At 42.9% G+C, this 20,252-nt stretch overlaps 1 protein-coding gene across 1 annotated transcript in view; it reads left to right on the top strand.

Annotated features, from left to right (window-relative positions):
* RFTN1 (raftlin, lipid raft linker 1) overlaps window positions 1–19,686 on the top strand; it is a 92,554-nt gene extending 72,868 nt beyond the window's left edge. Inside the window, exons 7-10 of the mRNA XM_032182957.1 lie at window positions 2,288–2,403; window positions 12,659–12,762; window positions 14,159–14,240; window positions 17,278–19,686. Of these exons, the coding sequence (XP_032038848.1) occupies window positions 2,288–2,403; window positions 12,659–12,762; window positions 14,159–14,240; window positions 17,278–17,670 (695 nt within the window). The 3' untranslated portion in view covers window positions 17,671–19,686. The remainder of the gene's footprint in view (window positions 1–2,287; window positions 2,404–12,658; window positions 12,763–14,158; window positions 14,241–17,277) is intronic.
* The last annotated feature ends 566 nt before the right edge of the window (window positions 19,687–20,252 follow it).

The raw sequence follows: 20,252 nt of genomic DNA, 5'->3' as shown, positions 1-20,252 counted from the left end.
GTGGGATAAAGGTATTGCAGGGAGACTCAGTGCCTGTCTCTTTGCAGATTAATGGATTTTAGGATTGACGGGGTGTAGCCTGCGACTGTAATCCCTGTACACCCAACAAGGAAGTGCAGTCAACTTTGTCTGCTCCCTGTAGGGTCTCACGAGCTCGGCTATGAGTTTCTAAAGTGTTGCCTATGTGCTGTAATGCTCACATGTGTGGGAGCTGCGAGCTGTGCAAGTGGGACGCGCAGCGGAGCGGAGCACGGCGGATGATTTACGAGAGCCTAAACACACACATGCTGATTGTGTTGTGATCGCTTACTAATTGGCTAAGCAAATGTGTGGGCAGAGCTCAGGCTGCAGTTGTGCCAACAGTGTGACATTGAATTTCATGAACAGCACTCGCTGTGGAGAGGCAAGAGCACTGCTAGCGTACCAAGCTTCCCTTACAAGACTCCGATGTCTGTGTGTAGTGGATGTATGGGATTCTGCTTCCAGCCCTGGGTGCTGTCCTGCGAACCTCGCTTTAGAAAAGCAAAGGGTTATTTGTATGCTGTGCATCCTAAAATAGATCTGGGCGTGGGCTGGGGTGTTGGAATGTGACGTGTGGCACGGAAGTTGGGTTGGTTCCCGCTTTGAAATGTAGGACCTAACAAAATGCCATTTCTGTATAAAATATGGTAATCGAGGCTTGTGCCTGTTTGGATGTGACAAGCTTGTTCTCCCCATGTTTTCCAACCTGTAACCCAGCTATTTTAGAGACCTTACCTGTTGTTTCACAGCAAAAATGAATGTTCACCTCACTGAGATGAGAAATCTACCTAATCTACATAATCCCAAAGAGAGTGGGAATTATGAAATGGTTTACAACTTTCCTCCTCCCCAACAGAAATAAATAATTAATCTGGTTTTGTGTTATCTGTGAGTATTTGCATCTGCTCATTTGTAACTGAATGACTGGATTGAAACTTCAGCAAAAAAAGAGCAGTGGACCATGCATGTCGAAGCAAGGGGCCGTGCAGATGCTTTACACCTGCAACAACAGCTTTGCCACATATATTTCTAGATAGGAGCCTTCAAGCACAGGAGTCTAGTTTTTTATGGGCTTTGCATTTCTGGATAATAAACTGAGTATAGGTTATATGAAGTGTTGGCTAGGAGTCGTGTTGACAAGGGTAAGAAGCCTTTTAATCCTCTTCACTCCTCTGTGAAAACTGATGGTGAGTTTGATACGTGTTGTCTTACCTACAAGTCAGTTTGAGGGTCTGTCAGTTTGGCATGTGTGCTGCAAGGAACACTGTTTTCCTAAAAATGCAAAGAAACTATTGTGTAAAATACAACACTCAGGCCGGGGATGAGCAAGGTCTTTATAATCAGTTGTAGAGGGTAAATGTGTTATTTAAACCAGGAAGGCAGGCTGAGGAACATGCTTGTGACAATGTGACAGGAGTTTTCTCTGTTGATAAAGAGCACAATACTGTTTATGTACTGTTTGTTAGAAAAGGCTATTATTTCATCATTTATCTTACTTTAGCAAGGAAAGGTAAGCCAGTTTTTTCAATTAGTTGGAGTCTATTGTGTCATGAAGCTGATAAAAAATGAGGGCTTGCCTATGGGCATGGCTGCTGATAATCAAGTACACAGCTAAGTTCAAGTAGAAAGCGGTGCTGAAGTAACTTGGATAGTATGTGGAGTCTGAAAAAGGGCTGAACATGCTGGGAATACAAATGAGAGTAGAGAGCCACTAAGCCAGATGGTCCAAATGCCTTTACAAATTGATGAAATAGTTATGAATGTATCTTTTCTTTCACAGCATTCAGATATGCCAGATCATCCTTTGTCCGTGTAGATCATGGTAACTGCGGTGCCTGATCCATGGATAGGGTTTGGACTTGGGAGGTTGCATGCATACTGTTGTTAATATCAGAGTACCTACAAAAGCCTTTGAGAAGTTGATGCAACATAATGCATGGTCTTCAGCCTGCAGATGTTTGTATAACTTCATTTAGGTGAACAGTACTGCAGAACTGAGGGCTGAACTCATTGTGGCTGCTCAGAATGCAAGAGCTGTGTCTTCTGATGACAAACTCTGGAGTAACAGAGTGGACGGTGATGGCTGCTCTTAAAAACTGCTAGAGATACCCGCTTCATTCATTTAATATAGCTGGGCTTTCAGATGAAGGTCTACGCACTTCTCTTATTAACATGCCTGGAGCAACATGCTGTTAATGAATTCAAATGCCTTGTAACACGTGGGTTGTCTTCTGTAGAGCTTACTCGTAACCCTGCGTTTTCACAGATTCCTTTCATGGAACAACGGATGGAGTGTTTCTCTTTGAAGATGTTGCTGTGGAAGACGGTAAAACCATGCAGGGCTATGATGCTATTGTTGTAGAACAGTGGACTGTACTGAAGGTACGTGTGCAGTTTTTCTTTGATTTTTTTTGTTTTGTAAATCAAATCACTGGATGGGGGTGGACTTACATATTTACCTGTCCTTCAGCAGTAGCATACAGGTGACTGAGGTACAGGGATCAGCATTAGTGATGTCAGCTAACCACACTCTGGTTTTGAACAGTGCTCTTTTGATTTTCATAGAATCATTAAGGTTGGAAAAGCCCTCCAAGATCATCTGGTCCAACCATCCCCCTACCACAACTGTCACCCACTAACCCATGTCCCCAAGCACCACGTCCAACCTTTCCCTAAACACCCCCGGGGACGGTGACTCTATCACCTCCCTGGGCAACCTGTCCCAGTGCCTGACTGCTCTTTCTGATCAGAAATGTCTCCTCATTTCCAACCTGAACCTCCCCTGGCACAACTTGAGGCCATTCCCTCTTGTCCTATTTTTTCTTTTTTTTTGACATTTGATACTATTTTGATCCTTTCCATACTTTATTGGGTGAGTGGGAAGAGGGGGCAACGCGGGTGGTGGCAAGCAATGAAACTCAGGGCTGTCTGTCCCAAAAATACAGGTGTTTGTTAGATGAATTGTAGAGTACCTCCATTGGTTGCAAGGGCAATATGACCATGCGGGTCAGTGTAGTATCACAGTTGAAAAGACTCTGTCCCTTTACATAGACTTACATGGAGTAGGAGTGCAGAAATTATCACATTTGCTTCTGTCTGACCTCCTTCATATGCTGAAAAAAATGTATGTTCTGGGTAGATCCCTGAAAACAAACTGTGCATATCATAGGTTGACTTTTTATTGATCTAAATGCACGCTCAGATCAGTAAAACCACCGTTCAGATCAGTCAATACAGATCTTCCACAGCAAGTTTGGTACGCAGGTAGGTATTTAAAAAACTGGGCTTAAAATACTTCACAAAAAGAAGCAAAAAGATCACAGGGGTAAAGAAGAAATTGTTGGCTAGCTTTCAGATTTCTTTTTTGGATTTATTGTTAAATTACTCTGGTCTGCCAGAAATATATTTTAGGTATCTATAAAGGCGATGCTTGATCTTCCAGCTTAGAATATATCATAAATGGTGTGAAATCCTAAGAGAGACTTAAGCAAGGCAAATACATGCCAAAAGTATGGATTACTAAAAGTAACGAAAATTGGGACAGATGCTAGAAGAAATGTGTGAAATTCCAAGAGTCTAGGGTTAAGAGTTTTGTTATTAGATGATGACTTTGTAGTGTAGCAAGGAATGGCTGTATAATAATGGCTAGAAACTTTTTGAAGAACAGTGTAACGTGTTAACAGCAGCTTTTCTTGTGCTAATGTGTATCTAAAAAAATGAGAGCCCTCATATGGCACTAGTGAAGGGCCAGGTGAAAACAAGCAAAAAGAAATTAATTTAGGTCATTCTTCATGCAGCAGAAGGTAGATCTGTGGATCACATTTCTGGAGAATGCTGTGGCTTCAAAAATTTAGATGGGTTTGGATAGAGAAAGTCATCTCTTCCACAGTTTCTGTCTTCTCTATCGCTATCTCTGCATATGTACAAGCATTTTAGTTCAGACTAGGTGTACGTTTTGGAAGGGAACCCCCCTGGTCCTCCCTGCTTACTGCATCTCACCTCACCAGCTGGTTTCAGTAGAAACTAAACCATGTGATGTGCTGAGGGAATATGTTAAATACTTGGGGCAGGTATGCTACGTGCTTGCCCTGGTATTACTCTCCCGTAGGTGTCCTGTAGAGCCACATTGGAGGCAGCTTTCGGAGTTAAATGGGTTCTTGGTCTGAATCAGTTTGGCTTTTCTCAGACAACCACCAAGAGGCTCTGTGAGACTCAGAAGGATATTGCAAGGGAGTTACACACGATGCTCCCTACACACCTCGTAGTTTGCTCTTGGTAGACATAAAAAAATTTACCTCATGCTACGTGACAAGGACAGCATCTGATAAAGGGAACCTTGTGATGGCAGGGACTGAAACTAGGGTACGGTTGAGGAGCATCTTCTGGCAGGGCCACTTGAAGTGTTACAGCCCTGGAAGGCAGAGCATCATTTGCTGTAATTGTAGCAGCAGTGCCTTTCTCCTGGTTAGCTGTCCCGGGCTGGAGGCACAGCTGGTCAACAGATTAAGGAACCAGCCAACGAAACCCATCTGGTGTGTCCAGAGATGCTGTAGTGCTGCGTACCGTGTCTGTGTGAGGGCTGATGTGGAGGATCTCGTGTTCCAGACGCAAGATTTGGGAGGTCTGTGTGCAGTTTCAGAAGCTGGCTGGCAGCATGTGCACAACTTGCTGGTGTGATCAGATCGTTCTCTGCTGTAAGTTGAAATCTGGATGCTGGCAGTTTCCTGGCAATTCTGCTCTTCTGAGATACGGTGCCCCTCTTTTGGGGACATCACGAGTGTATTACACGCCGATCTGAAAGTGGAGGGGAAAAAGCCTGCTGAAGGAGGCTGAGGCGTGGAGGAACTCTTGGAAAGGTTGCCCCCAGACAGAGACAGAGCAGAGCTGACCACCTCTGTTTTCTTCCCCTGAGATTTAAGTAACTTCCTGGGTATTTCATGCTTTGTGCTTTCTGAGATAGCAGGCACAGATAAGTAAAGTTATCAAATGAGTGAAGAAATACTGGACACCAGAAGAATCTGTAGGCACTTGCCCAGTGTCCTGACCAGAAGACCCAGCTGCCTCTGTTAAATCCTGTTGGGATTCACCCTTATTTGCTGTAAGCATGGAATAATGAAGGGGCAGAGGGAGGGACTGTAACATGGGAGGAAGGAGACAGAGTTTGGTAGCCCGTAAATGCTTTATTTCTATTATGGGTGGTTCAAAATATTATCAGAGAGAGTATTGGAGCAGTGGAACGCCTCATTATTGTGGAATTTCTTATTTTTTGATATAAGTTTAGCCGTGATTTAGATTAACCTTTCCGTTTGTTATTTTTGTATATACCAAGGCAGCAGTAGAGGCAGTGATGGACAGCATGACATGAATGTGTGTAATGGATCCTAGTTTTAAATTTGCATCAGATACGATTGTCTGGATGAGCTGTGAACTTGTTCAGATGTGGTCTGAACTGTGCGAATTCATTGTGCTGTAGCCCAATTAAGAAGAAACAAATGAATAGAAACCCAGCCACAACAAAAGAAAGCTGTTTAAGACAGGAAGACATACAGCAAGCACGATGCCCTCAGTAATAATACACATATATATATCTGGAGAGAACCTTTCTCACTGAAAAGGTAAAGTTTTGCTGTTTAATCATAAAGGCAAAAGAGAGGGGCTGGCACACCTCTTAGCAGGGAAAGTGCTGCTTTTTTAATTGCTAAGGCTAATAGAAAAAACAAGCTGAACAGTGTGATGCACTGGGTCTGTGTGTAAAATGTCAGTTTGCAGAGGATGTAAAGCTTGCAGCTGTCACAGTATGTGGTCCCGCCAAGCAGCAGACAGGATGTAATAGCTCTGAGTAATTTAACTCTTTCTTCTCAAGCTAAGTAGAGCTGTGACATCCTCTGTGACTGACCAGAGGACTTCTAATGACAAAATGCTGCTCGCATCCCTGTCATTTTAACTGTAGAAATGTCAGGGCATGTTATTTCCACTGCAGTCTCTGAGATCTAGCCCTAAAACTTGCATGATGGTTTTAATTCTGCTTGTGTGGGCAAATGTGTGGAGACAGCTCTGATTAATCAAAGCCTGCATGATTTCCCTCTCCCCAACTCTAATCTGTCACCTTCTCTCCCCCATTAGCCATGACAAAATAGCTAGTACTGTCTTTAAAGTTGTGCTATAATATTTATTTTTGATTTCTTCACTGTTCTTCTTCTGAAGGCCTGTTCATTCTGAAAATACTCTCCTTAATTTACAGATATTTTCTCACTGAAAATCTTCAGCTTGCGATTCATCACTTTTTTATTTTCTGCTGTACCATATCTCTGGTACACCAGCATGAATACAGTCTCAAATATATCACGGTGTTGCCACTTCCCTTTCAAAACTGATTGGGGTCAGTGCCTTCTGTAGACATGGTAAATCTTTTACCGTGTGACATATCAGAAGATTTAAGACTGATCTCTGCTGAGCCTAGGTTGCAAGTTGCCTTAATGTAAGCCTTTAGAAAAATTCTCTGGAAATGAAGATTTGATTTGACTGCAGATTTGATTTAGGTCATACGTCAATTAAGCCAGTTCTGGTTTAGCCATGGACGAGGGCTGCAAAGGAGCTGATGGCGATGGGCATGAAATGCAGTTCTGTGAGTGACCCTTTTTGCCATCCAAAGGACGTCTGTGTTGTCTGGGCATAGTATTTCAGTATTTTGTCCCTTGCTGTTGTTTAAGTAAAGCTGAACAAAACTTTCAGGAGCCGGTTATCTTTAATTTTTATTAAAGAAGAAATTTTTTATAATGGTTTCTTTCTTTTAGGTGAGATCCAAAAGCAGCATAAATGTCTACATATTTGCCTACTGAACTCTGTAAACATATGCTCTATGTAGGATTAAAATGCACAGGTGAATCTTTCGTTGGTTTTTTTTTGGATAAATTTAGCGACATAAATTTGGAACTTTCCAATACTTCCTTGTGGTGCTCGAGGTACTGGAATCTGACAACGTGAACACTTCTTCCACCTGAGTAACAGGCACGTGAGATAAAAGGGCAGAAAAGCACAGGATTTAAAACAGTCTGAATAAAAAATCACTTCTATTTGTAACGTTTTGCCTAGGTTTGCGACTTGATCATAGGGAAGAATTAGTTTCCACTGAGCCATAAATCTTTCAGGAAAAAGTGAGCATACCAGATCTGATCATTCAACTTAAGAAAGGAGCTGTGAAGAAGCATTTCAGACCTCGAATTTTATTCTTCACAAAGTCTCACAAAAGGCACAAGTCTTTTCCTTTTTCACAGCAGGTCATCTTCACCCAGGCAGTAGGGCACTGGCTCATGCACCTCCTTGACCCCATGCTGCTGCTGGGCAGGTAGAAGATGGGCCTCGGCATTTTGAGGAGCTCAGGAAGCAGCCGCTGGGACACACGCAACCCTGCAAGTTAGAAGAGGGCATTTTTCAAGGTCTCCTCCCCCGTTGACTGGACCTGGGGCTGTGGAGAGTTTGTTCTTTGGCTGCATTTCTTGCTTGGAAACAGATTATTAGTTTCATAAGGGTGAAGTGGTGCACGAGGCCTTTTTGCAGAAGCCAAAGTCTGTCTGAGAATAAGGTATAACCGAGGGAAATTACACCGGGGAAGCTGTCTGGAGGAGATTAAGCTCTGTGTGGTAAGGCAAGCTGGGTTACACAGGTTCTCAGATAGTTTTTCTGTTTGTTTGTTTGTTTGTTTTCTCATATTTTGGCTTGTTTTTTAGTCCAAAGCCAGTTGAAGGATAAATGGAAAACCTAGCACTCATGTAAAGACATAGCACACAAATGTTGCAGGAATTGGGAAACTAGATATACCAGAGCTATTTAAGAAAACGTATTAATGGACTGCTAGGTCATATTTATTTCTTGTGCTCCGTGGCCAATTATGTGGAATTGTCCTGTCATGTGGATGCTCCTGTGCGATATTAAGTTTAACACATTTCATAAGATGTTTCCACGCTGCCTTTGAGGAGAGCACACTGTGTTCAGCTCGAGGAGCTTTTGCTACCTGTCCTCTGCTTTGATAAATGCAAAGCAGTGCTGCTACACAGACGTGCTTCTGTGTTACGGGTGCAGGCAATACCAGGAGTACTCAAACATTTATTTTTACCGGTTTATACATGTGCTAGAAAGTAGGGTGTGCCTCCAGAGAAGTCACTGCGAGACGTGGACTTTGCTGGCACAGGAGGTTTTTTGTTTTATTTCTCTTATTCTTATTTTGCTCTAGACATGGAGACAGATGTAAATGCTGCTCAGCAGTGCGTGTGTGTGCCGAGATTGGGATTGGGCATGTTTGAATCTCAGAAAAGCTGTCTCAACAGGATGCTGCCCAGTGTAGTGTTGAAGCCTCATCATACTCTCAAAAATAATTCACTGTGCATGAATTCACATATAACAAGTAATCATTAATAAGAAGCCTAAACTACATATACCCAGGATAATGAGCAAAAGGCTGCCCGTAGATTTATTTATTCCTGGGTTTTGTTTTGTTTGGTTTGTTGTTGTGGTTTTTCATTGTGTCTTTGATTTATTTTGGCTTGGTCTTGGGGTGGGGGCGTTGTTTTCCTACAGCACTGCAGGTCTGCTAACAAGGTTCTGTGATACATTATACGCTGAAATTTAGGAGGAGCACGATATTAGAAGAGCGTAGTCCAACTTTTATTGCTGAAACACTTGTGAAACTTTTTTTTTTTTGTTTGCAATAAATGGTTTTAATGGATCGATAGTGCTACATTATTAAGCGAAGTTCTTTTATGGAACAAGTTTGAGAAAGGAATGGAGAAATCATTTGCCAATTTGGAGCTCGGACTTGGTCTCCTTGTCTCCTTCCTTACCTTCACGAATTCTTCATCCTTCCTGCAGTGAAATAGCAAAAGGCCCAGCTCTGGAGCCTTGCAGCCCAGCGGCCAGGAGTGCCCGCTGCCCCCTCAGCGGGCTCTCTGTCATGTTTTGTAAGGAGCTGGGATGCCACGCACTGTGTTTGCCCCCACAAAGAGTAGGCTGAGCTCGCAAAGCAGCCGCGTTTCTCTCTTCCCATCCTCTTTGCCATCTGTCCATAGACCTTAGCGTGCAGTCTGTCGGGATTTCCTCATAAAGGTTTTTATTAGGATTTACTTAATGGGATTTTCAATCTTCCACTCTTTAATCCACGTTGGCAAAAAAATATTAAATAGTGACAATCCATAGCTGCCTGGTAACTAAATCACATTCACTTAGCCCAGAAAAGAATGGTTTCTAATGAACTTTTTTCAGTCTCAGAAGAGCTTAGTAGTTGTCGTGTTTATTATCTTGCTGTGGTTAAAATTGCCGCAGTAGGGGGGAGAAAAGAAAAGAAAAATGGTTAATGCCGTTGTTTGTGTGGCTTGCCCTAGATATTATCTTTATCATTTTTTAATCATATTTTTTATTCTTTTCTAATGAGCAAAAGCTTCTGTGAAAGGAAAAAAAACCAATCCTGCAAACAAACAATACAACTATAAATAAAATGAATTCTTTTCATGTGATGGAAGTCAAGGGAAAAGCCTAGCTCAATATGCTCTGGCTTCTTGACACTCAAGGTGTGATCAGAGATTACTTATCATCTACAGGAGAGTGGGAAGCAAGTTAATTAAAATTTTCCACCCTCTCCCTGAATGAAACGTCTCCCGGTTTGAGGCACATTATTTGAACACTTCTTTTTCAGCAGGGAGAGCTCTGGCACCTACTTTCTGCTCCTGGTGGTTTTCTAACCCGAATATGTTAGGCAGAAAGAGCACGGAAATTTCCTCTGATGAAACCCGGTGCTTGAAATCAAGTTTCCTCCACCTGAAGTAATAGTAGATAAAACAATTTTAATACTGTGTTACTCTGTCTAGCTGTCCGGAGGTGTGTGTAACCGTGACTCCTGCTGGTAGGCGAATTCTGGCTGTGGGATGGGGTCACGGCTGCTGATTCAGGAGGGATGGGGAATTCATTTCTTGCGGCTTTCAGGCTGCAATTACCTGCATTGGCAAGGAAGGAGCTAGGAGCCCGCATGAATTACACCTGTTTATTCAGGAGAGGCTCCTCCTCTTGTCTGTCACCTTCAAACGAAGGCGATTATTAGGAGGAGTTTGTTCCCCCAGGGACCTGGGAAGAGCTGCAGGGCCGGAGTCCTCCAAAGCAGAGTGGGTGAGGGCTTGGTAAAGGGCCTGTGGAGCTGGGAGGCGGTGTGTGCCTCTGCATAATGTACACACGTCCTTCCTCCCAACAGTCCATGTGCACATTGTGCTGTCAGCCAGCAGCCCGTGCACAAAGCCATACACCACCTTCTTGTGGCAGTTGCACGGCACTCTTTCAACAGATTTTTTTTTTTTTTTCCCTTTTCCGTATTTTCTTTGTATTTCCTTTTAGCTCAATCGACTTAATTTCCACTAACTTCACCCTTCTGGATGTGATTTACCTTCTCCTTTCCCTTCTGCAGCACTGGGGCTGTGCAGTGCAACCCCATCAGCTGCAGCTGGTGCCTAATCCCGGCAGGTCAGACAGGTCCCCGCGCAGACAGGTCCCTGTCTCGGAGCCCACAGGGGCCGTGGGCTGTGGCAGGAGCAGCAGCACATCCCCGAGACAAGCCGGCTTCTGCAGCAGCCCAACCAGCTCTGCGTGGTGCCTGCGTCCTCCCTCGTTGCCGTAATCCTTGTCTGGTTTTTGACATGTTTGTTGGGCATCCTGATGGAAGGAGAAGGGTCTCCTTGGTAAGCACCGACCTGAGGCAACGAATGCAAAATACGAGTCCTCTTTGCAACACAGGAACTTGCTCGGGGCACAAGCGAGGTCTGCCCTGCCAGTCTTTCCTGACCTGCTGTTCTTGCGCTCTCTAAATGAGTGAGCTCCTGCTGGTTTTTCATTTACAAACGCTGCTTGACAGGACTAGGTCAGATCCTATTACGTGGCCTTCCAGGTGCCTCGTGGGGGGCTGGCGGTGGTGGGTGCTCTGACCTTGTTCTTAATGCTCCCGTTTTCATCTGCGTTTCTGGAAGGCGTTGTTGACCAACCTGATAAATCTCAGAGTGTGATTAATCTGTTTTCAAGGCGTTAGCTAATTAAAGGCATCCAGATGTGTCATCATTTTTTGCACTACCCTTGAAATCTCTATTTTAAAAACCAGTTGTGGAGAGAGGGAGGGCAAGGAGGAGAATGGGAGTCTGGGCAGGCTCTGGACCCACCACAATCACAGCTGCGTGATCCGTCCTGATCACTGCAGAGGAAAGGAGCCAGAGGCCACGTGGTATTGCTCCCTTTCCCAGGACATCTCTATCCTCACCTGGAGTTAGCAGTGCTGGTCTGTACCTGCTGATGTGGTAAAGTACCTGTAAAAGTCCCTGAAAGCCTCTGCGCAGAAATCAGAGGTGACGTTAGTTGAGCACGCTCTCCTTTTTAAGCAGGAGTGGTAGAGCTTCTTCAGCTATTTGCAATCAAGATCGGGTTTTGAATAGGCATAGTCAGGCAGTTCCTCAGTTATGAAGACATCAAGTGACCTGTAGGGCATGCATTAGAAAAAAGGAATAGCTGAGGTTGGAAATCACCTGAATACTTTGAAATCCCACAGCAGGATTTGGATTAATTCTGATCAAATGACTGTTTCTGCAGAATAAATGGATTTTTTGGAAGAGCTCTGATTAACACTGAGGACGGTTTTGTGCTTTACCCAGTGTTGAGAATTGGCAATTAAAACTCCTTGCGTGCACATGAAACCAGTGCAAGGGCTTGAGCTTTCTGGCAAATCCAATTGTTATCCTGACAGAATATAGCTGGATTTGCAAAGGCCAGTGGTAGCCACTTCTCTGCTTTGCGTTTATTAAAACCTAGTAAATGTGCTGCAGCATCTATTCGCTGAATTAGTGGACGTCATGGCAATTAGACACCTCGCTGGAGCAATCTTTGTTGAAATCACCAGTGGTTCTCCATGTGTGAATTGCAGGCTTTGCCATTTGTTAGGAGGAGCACTGGCAAGGCTCTGTTGTGGGGCTCTGTGACTAAAGCCAGACTTCCACACAGAAAGGCAATGTTTTGGGTCTCGCCCACGGATTTCCTGATTGGAAATAACAAGGAGGCAATGCGTGCTCCTGGGTGATAAAAGGAATAGACCTGCACTTAGGTTTTGTTTCTGTTGTTGCTGTTGGCCATTCTGGCCGTGCTCTTGGTGCACCATTACGGCGTCATCTAACAGATCCAGGACAGATCTGCAGGATTTTCTTTAGCCTAGACAAGCGCAGAATCTGGGCAAAGCGGTACTGTCTTTATCTTCTTGAATATCTTTTTGCCTGGGAGGAGATAATTGATAAAATACAACGAGGTTGTCTTGTTCAGATCCGGAAACACAGAAAGCTTTATGGATGATTTAGGCGCTATTAAAAAATAAATAAATTCACAGTTGTTTACCATTTTAAGGAAATCCATTTAACACTTAGGATGACCTGGTGCTTGGTCCCGTGTCTCACGTTTTCCTTCCTGCATAGCTGAACACACAGAATGATTCACTTCAACACAAAAACCCTCTGCCCCTCCCAGAAAACCTATGTGCATTTTTATTATTATTATTATTATTATTATTTTTGCCACAGTGACTGTCACACTCCTAGCCATGATGTTAACTGTTTTGATTTTTCTCTCCTAGGGAGCCGAGGTGCAGACAGACTACGTTCCGCTGCTGAATTCCCTTGCCATGTACGGCTGGCAGCTGACATGTGTGCTTCCTACCCCAATTGTGAAGACAAACAGGTAGGGAGGGGGCGAGCGCTGCTTTCTGGCCGTGAAGGCACTGTCTGTGCACCACAAGCAGTTCTCTCTGCAGAGATTTCCTTGCCTGCACACAATAGCTACCCTCGCAAACCCTCCTGCAGCTGCTGGCTGGGTTTCCTGAGCATCACAAGCCACAGAGGGCAGGAAGTACATGTCTGGTGGGCAAAATAATGCAGCATGGCCCTGTGGTTTCTGCATTTATTTTCTGTTTATTGGCTTTGCTTCTGTATAAAAAGAAAAAATACCCCTGCACTGGATCTCCTAAAAGCCCCACTTAGAGCAGAACCAAAACCTGGGGTTCGGTTTGTAGTGAGATGTTGCCAATTTGAAGGAAATTTATTTTATTCTTAACCAGTATCTGTCTGATGCTGCTGGTGTACACAGTCTAGCTGAGCAGAACCATGTGAGATGAGTACATCATTACTCTAGGAGCTTTGTTTGCATATATAATCACTGTGGGGGTCTACTTTGCTGTTACTAATATTTGGAGCTTTCAGACGTAAATGCAAGTCACTTAAGAATACTCTTCATAATGGTGGTGGAAAACAGTCATCCTGCTTGTTAATCACAAAGATGAAACATTCTGGATCTAAACTACTCAGGAATATATTTATATATAAACCAATACGATCGCTCATTATTTTTTATCTTAAAAAATTAAAAATACGCCCTGTTCTTTATGAGATATAGATGAAGACTGCTTCAACACATAAAAGCCTAAAAAGTAGAGGCCATCTGTGCTGGTGGAAAAATAGGATTTAAGTCTTTCATGTGTGTTTAAATATAGGAATGAATGAAAAATCATAATTACGATTTTTAAGCCTCCCTTAAAGGCATGTATATATATATGTATATAAAAATATATGTATTTTTTTCTTCTTGCTTTCTGTGTCCCATTTATAACTTGAGTGACACAGGTCAGGTTGACAGTGCAGGAGGCACCCAAATCCAGCTGCAGGTGGCATTTGCTTGTGCCTCCTGCCTTGGTGTACACCTGTATGGGGTGGAAAGCCCCATCCAGGATGTGTGCCCCATGAGGGAGGGAGCCCTCCCGTGTCACTGAGACTCTGCTAAGCACATGCACCCTGGCACTCAGGTTTCTTGCTTTTTCTTCACGACAATTTATTCTGGTTACACTCTAATGCTAAAACATTCAGCAAAGTTATGTCACAGACTATCAGGCTAACCAGTCAATCTTTTTTCCCCCAAAATACCAGGCTGCTCAAAGACACTGGGGACAGGCGATGTTTAGGTCATCCTTCATTTTGTTCTTCTTTGACCTGCAGAAATAAATGACTGAGATGGATTTTCACTTTGAACGGTGCTGCATGTGGATTTAATTCATTCTCAGGAGTGTGCATTTGTTTCTTTTCAGGGAAGGGAATTTATCTACAAAGCAAATTGTATTTCTTCAGAGACCTTCTTTGCCCCAGAAAGCAAAGAAGAAAGAATCTAAGGTAAATAACCTTATGTTCCTGGTTTCTTTGTGTTTTGTTGGCAGCATTTTAATATTGTAATTGATTTCCCATAGAAGTAAAAATGGCCTGTTCAACATTTCTGTGATAAAGAGGCCTGGTAAACAGTAGCAAGACACTAGGATTTGAACTGTTCAAATGAAAGAAGATGCTCAGATGATGTGAAAGCTCTTGTATTTCATTCTCTGTTGAACTCAACAGCAGCAGAAGAGACGTAGATTTCTCTTTACAGCTCTGTCATAAACCTGCATATGTGACTTAACAATTCTCTGCCCATATTCACTGTCTTGCAAGGTGGAACTGGTACAACTGTCTCTCACCCGTTGCCTGGCTTTTCTATTTAAATTGTTCTCTTTCTTGCTACACCTTTTGATAGAGCCTAGCACAGTGCAGGCCTGATCGTGGCTCATGTTTCTACCTCGTGATAAAAGGTTAAAAAACTAGAAGGTTAACAAATTCTGCTAGAATGTAAGCAAAAAAAAGTCCCCCGAATCCACCTAGATGATCAGAGAAGGCAGCTGACAGCTAACAATGCACATATGTGGATACACATACGTATTCACGTTTCCCTTTTTGGAAGCTAAGCAGAGCTGAGCACTGAGAGCATTTTACCCAATGGTTTAGGTAACTCCAGATAGTTTTCATCTATAAAGCCATGAATGGGAGCCTGGTTCTGTGAAAGTCACCTTTTAGATACAGTGGAGAATAGGAAACTATTTGAACTGACCAAAGTAGGAGGGAACTGCTGGGAGTATGGCTGTGATTTAGGATTTACCCTCTCTTGGTAGTGAAGCTGGAGCCAAATAACACTGAGAACTTGCTACGAAGCCCATCTTTCTTGTTTCTTCTCTTCATTTTCAAGTGATTAAAGGGATGTTGGGACAAGGGTTGGGGTGCCCATACTCGGTCATTCTTTTATTACCACTCTGTGTGGTTTGAATTGAAGGGGCGGGAAGCTGTAATCAATTGTAAGCCTTCAAACAGAGAAAACAGTATGATACGACTTTCTTGTATTGTACTAACAAATGCATACCATCCAGATGACTCAATAATTTGCTTACATTTTTTCATTCGGGGATGTGAAAACTTATTGAACAATGTTTGGTTGACAAAACAAAGGATTCGCTTGTTGGCAGTATTAAATATACAGACATACTTGAGGGCAAAAATTGCTAGCATGCGTTTTCAGCCTAAAGGTCAAGGAAAATAGGGCACGTTGGTTATAATTACATAGATATTTCTGAGACTTGGCCAACGTCTGTAAATGGCTGTTATGAGTCACTTCAAAGACACCAAGCTTAGCATTTGATTAAGTTGCTGAATATTCTGCACATGTAACATCACAAGCTCTCAGGGTTTTTTTTCAGCTTAGGTAGGGCATGTCTGAAATGTCTGTAGATAACCACTTCGTGGAGGGAAATGCACTGATAAGATTAAAAGGATGTTGCAGTGTTGGAAACGGATCCATCCTATCTGTGCTTACCAACCCGCTGCCATTCAGTTTAGCCACGTGAACAGAAAAGAAAACATGCAAGGATTGGTAGAACTTCTTTTTCTCTCTGGTAAGACACAAGTACTCTTCCTAGTGCAATATTCAACCGATGATGAGGTAATCATGTTCATTTACTTAATTAAAAAGTGGTACTCATTTCAGCAGAAACAAGCTGTATACTTTTTTTTTTTTGGGTGAAATACAGTGTATATACCTGAATAACTACACATACATATGCAGAATCTCCTACAGTTTGATCTTTATCGTGTTCAGGGCTCTGATCTTGTCTTCTGTCAGAGAGAGCTTTGAGTTACAAAGGAGCTGTGGGTGTCCAGCACTTCTGCAAATCAAAGAGGAAAACACTCAGGTGTCTGTGAATTTTAAACAATTGAGCTCCAGAACTGAGAAGTTATCTTTCACTTAAATACCATTACAATTTATAGAAAAAGGAAAGAAAGCTTCCTCTAAGTTAAACCAAGAATCTTGTGCAAGCCAGTTTCTTTCCTTTTCTTCTTATTTTATTTAATACTACCTTCTGACAAGCAGCAGGAAGGAGCGCTGCTCCATCTTTGCAATCTAATAAACTTAATGGGCTTTGAATTGCTTTGTGCTTAAGGAATAAATATCTGAATCAAACATTTATGAATGTAAATTGTTCTCTTGACCAACTTTGACACAGCAACGGTCGCAGGGGAAAAATGGCTTTTTTATTTGTGATGTGTGGAAAGTACTGAGCTCCTAACCCATCCCTGAATCTGTCTCAGCATGGACACCCCTGGTGAAATGGCAGTGTGTGCTCACATGGGCTTGGCGTGCTGTAGGATGGCTCAGCTGTGGCTTGGAACCTGGTCTGCCTTTCCTTGAGAAGTCTTTTTTATTTTTTGATGAATGAAGCATATATATTAATGACATATTTGTCAGACTCTGCGTATGTTAGACCAGTCGAGTCAGTATTTCAAGCTTTCAAGGTACTGCTGCTCTGTTTGCTTTCAACGGTAGGTAAAACAGTTCTGAAATGGCAGCTGTGGCAAGTCTTGTGGCAAATGCTGCAAGACCCAGTATTGTATTGTCTCTTCAAAAAGCAGAGTATTTTACTGTTTGGGTATAGTTTTGGGTACAGTACTAGTTCCCCAGTTAGCCTGGTGGGAGAAGATGGAATAATACCACACAATCGCTTCCTCTGTCAGCACTGGTGCAGCTTTCCAGTCCTGCTTTCCACACAGTGCACACTACCAGGATGCCCTGGGCCCCAGTGATGGAATATCTTTTAGAAAGGAACCTACTGGGTATGTAAAACAGCAGAAGCAGAACGCGGAACAGTCTCTTCTCTGTGCAATAGGTGCATACATGTAGGCACAAAGGATCTTAAGGCCGTCTGATTTAGTCACACAATTTTTTCATCTTAGGTCTTCTTAGGCAGAGTAACTTTGAGTAAACTAAATAACAAAAACATTTCTACTCAGGAAAGCAAATGTCAGCTTGAGATTGTTTCAAGTGGCCCTTAACATTTGCACCTCTTACTTGTAGTTTCACTGGAGGTTCTCCAAAGAGGACATGCACAACAAACAAACGAAGAAATCCGTGAAGGCCAAGCTGAGCAGCGGGGAGAAGCAGACGTCGGAGAAGCAGGAATTTGAAGTCACGGAGAACACAAGAAACTTGGAAGCACAAATCTCAGCAGCAGCAAGGCCTGAGCCAGAGCAGCAGCCGTGTGATGTGATAGACTTGGGGGATGAGGTAGGTGGCAGCAACGACAGAGGTACCCATCACGATGGGGCATCGTCGGAGGAAACGTGTCCCGCCGGCTGCGACACCCATGAAGACAGCGCCGGGGTCTGCGAGGGGCAGGGAGTGTTGGGGCAGGACTGCGCTCCCGGGAGCGAGGGGGCAGGACTGGATGCGGACTGTTGCTGTGAGTAAAAGACCGACTTTTCAGGAATCCTGTGAGTTGCTGATACTTTGCCAAGGCAAAAGAACAGATTTCGCTATTCGCCATCACTAACTCCATTGCTCAATTCAGCATTTCTTTGGCATTGTACTTATTTTGCTCCTTAGCACACTGCTATCTTAATGTTTTAACTCCAGGAGGCTTTTTAACCCACAGAAATGAATGCCAAAATTCCATCCACATTACGGAGTGGGAAAGGCCCTACTCCATCTTCTGAAGGTACACTTGAAATTGAAAAGTAGGGACAGAAACATACTCGGGTTTTTCTGTGACTGACCGTAGCAAAATAGGTTTGTATCTAGTTCAAGGCGAACGTCCCACTTGCTCAGATTTTACTCTGTAATATTTTCTTGTCCACGTATCTTTGCTGGAGAAGTTACTGTGCCATATGTTATTTTGTCATTAAGCTTGTAGTGTCATGAAAACGGAATTTGGGCTTAAACAGGCTGAAATCGGAAGGCTTAGATACGAAGGCCATATCTGTATTTATCTCAAACAGCATATTTACGATGATACTCTCTTCTGAATTTTATTAACTCTTGCAGATCTTCAAGCAATAAGCAAATCATATACCTATTTTAGGCACACTGGGTAAACAAGCCTCACGATACACTTGTGTGAGGCAGATGACTCCAGTATAAAATGACATTTCGCATTCCTGTTGCTTATGTTCTCTTTGCCAATCAAGTTCAGCAATAGTTGTGGGGGTTTTGGAAGACAGAAAAGCAGATGAAATGGCAAAGCTGGTTAAGAGCACTTGCAGTGGCTCTCCGCTAAAATAGGAATTAGATGTCACCATCTGCCCCTTCCATGTGATTTTCCCCAACTTCCTCATTGCTATGAAATATGTTGTGGGAAAGAACCAAAATGATATACAAATAGGAGGGGTCAGTGGCCTACACGTGCCACTAAATGACCTTACAGAATACAAAAACCTTAATAGAGCTTTGTTTTGTTTTGTTTTAATACAAGTAACCAAATTTTGGGACCTAACAGAATTCTGGAACATTACCAACATTTTTATGTTTGGAGCTATGTTAAAATATTTACAAGTGAATGTACATGTGTAACATAATTTCTGTACCAATATTCTCCAAGCACTTCAGCGTTCTTAAAAATGTAGAAAATAGTTGTTTCTCTCTTCTTTACCACCTTGATCCCTATTTAGAAGTGGTCATGCGATCTGCTAAAAAAGGTGAGAAATATATTCTGAATTTCCCTGTTCATATTTTTTTTTTGAAGTAAAAGCTTTGGAAGTGATTTGTTTCTTTTTCCCTTGACTGTTTTCTGCCTGATAATTTTCCTTACTCTTCTAACCAAAATGCTGTACAACAGAAGAACCGTGTTCTGCATCAGATGCACACCTAGCATGGTTCAAAAGCCTCTTCCATGCCTTAAAACAGCACAGTTGGCAGAACACTGCAGAGAAGGGAAAAATCATGCCATTTGAATATTCATTTAATTTGGAAGGTTGGCACTCAAGTTGAAGCCATTCCATTTCATACCTACAAAGTACTGTAATATTTTTTTTTCATCGATTGACTGAAGAGTATTTATTTTGATTTCTGTGGCTGAACCACAGGACTGTAAGTAAATTCAGTTTCTGGCGGTATTTTTCAATTATTTCATTCCGTTTCTTGATATTAGGCTGAAGTTCCAGTAACGTCAAAACTTTGTTATTTCAGTTGTTCCCATTAAAGCCAAGGTCTCTGCTCTGGACAGTTTAAAGTAGCTGTCTGCAAATTTTACTATCATAGGATACTTCTCCTGATGGTTTCTGTTTTAAGGATTAGCTTTATTATTATTAACCTTGTTTAAAAAAATCCTGTATTTAATGAATATTTTACTCGTAAAAAGCGTTGCTACAGAATGAACTTTGCAAATACTTCTGAATAGCGAAAGCATTTATTGGATTGCAATTCGAGCCTTTTTGGATCCCAACTGCTTACAAAACTAAAGAGAAATAAAGTTCATGAGGAGGTTTTCTATTTGTGGTAATTGCTCAACTGCCAGTTGTTTGTCCCCAGAAGGAGGAACTCGGGGTCTCGGCGTGGTGGTGAAGTTCCTAACTTCTGGGTTAGCTGTAGTCACCCAGTGCTACGACTTCTTGCTTTCTTGGTTGTCTGCCTCCAGCCTGACAGGGCACGTAGGCGCTGTGGGGAGGTTTCCTTGGCTGACACCAAACCCTGTTCCTGTACCTGACGTAGTGGGTTAGGGTTGGGCAGGTTTGACAAGAAAATTGCTGGTTTTCAGTTAAAAAACTTGTCACTCTGAAGGAGTCTGAGGTAGTTTGGCCGTCTGGAGCTGTGTGTGTGCCCCTGTCTTGAGTAGACGTGGGAGCTTGGCTCTCCGTGCGGCCACGACACCAACGTGAGGAGGGCTGCAGAGGCGGCCTGGGGGTAGAGCAGTGATCTGTTAACCCGTCGGCCTTCTTTGCCACTTCAGTCTTGAAGAAGCAAGACCACCACAGGGGCCAAGGAAATGAAAGCAAGCAGTCGGCACCTTATTTAAGGCCTGAACGGAGAAGGGGAATGGCCAGGCCAGAGCTTAACTC

Source organism: Aythya fuligula, chromosome 2 (assembly GCF_009819795.1).
Source record: "Aythya fuligula isolate bAytFul2 chromosome 2, bAytFul2.pri, whole genome shotgun sequence".
Lineage (NCBI taxonomy): Eukaryota > Metazoa > Chordata > Aves > Anseriformes > Anatidae > Aythya > Aythya fuligula.
Note: the sequence above shows the minus strand (reverse complement) of the source record. Positions and strands in the feature narration are given on the sequence as shown.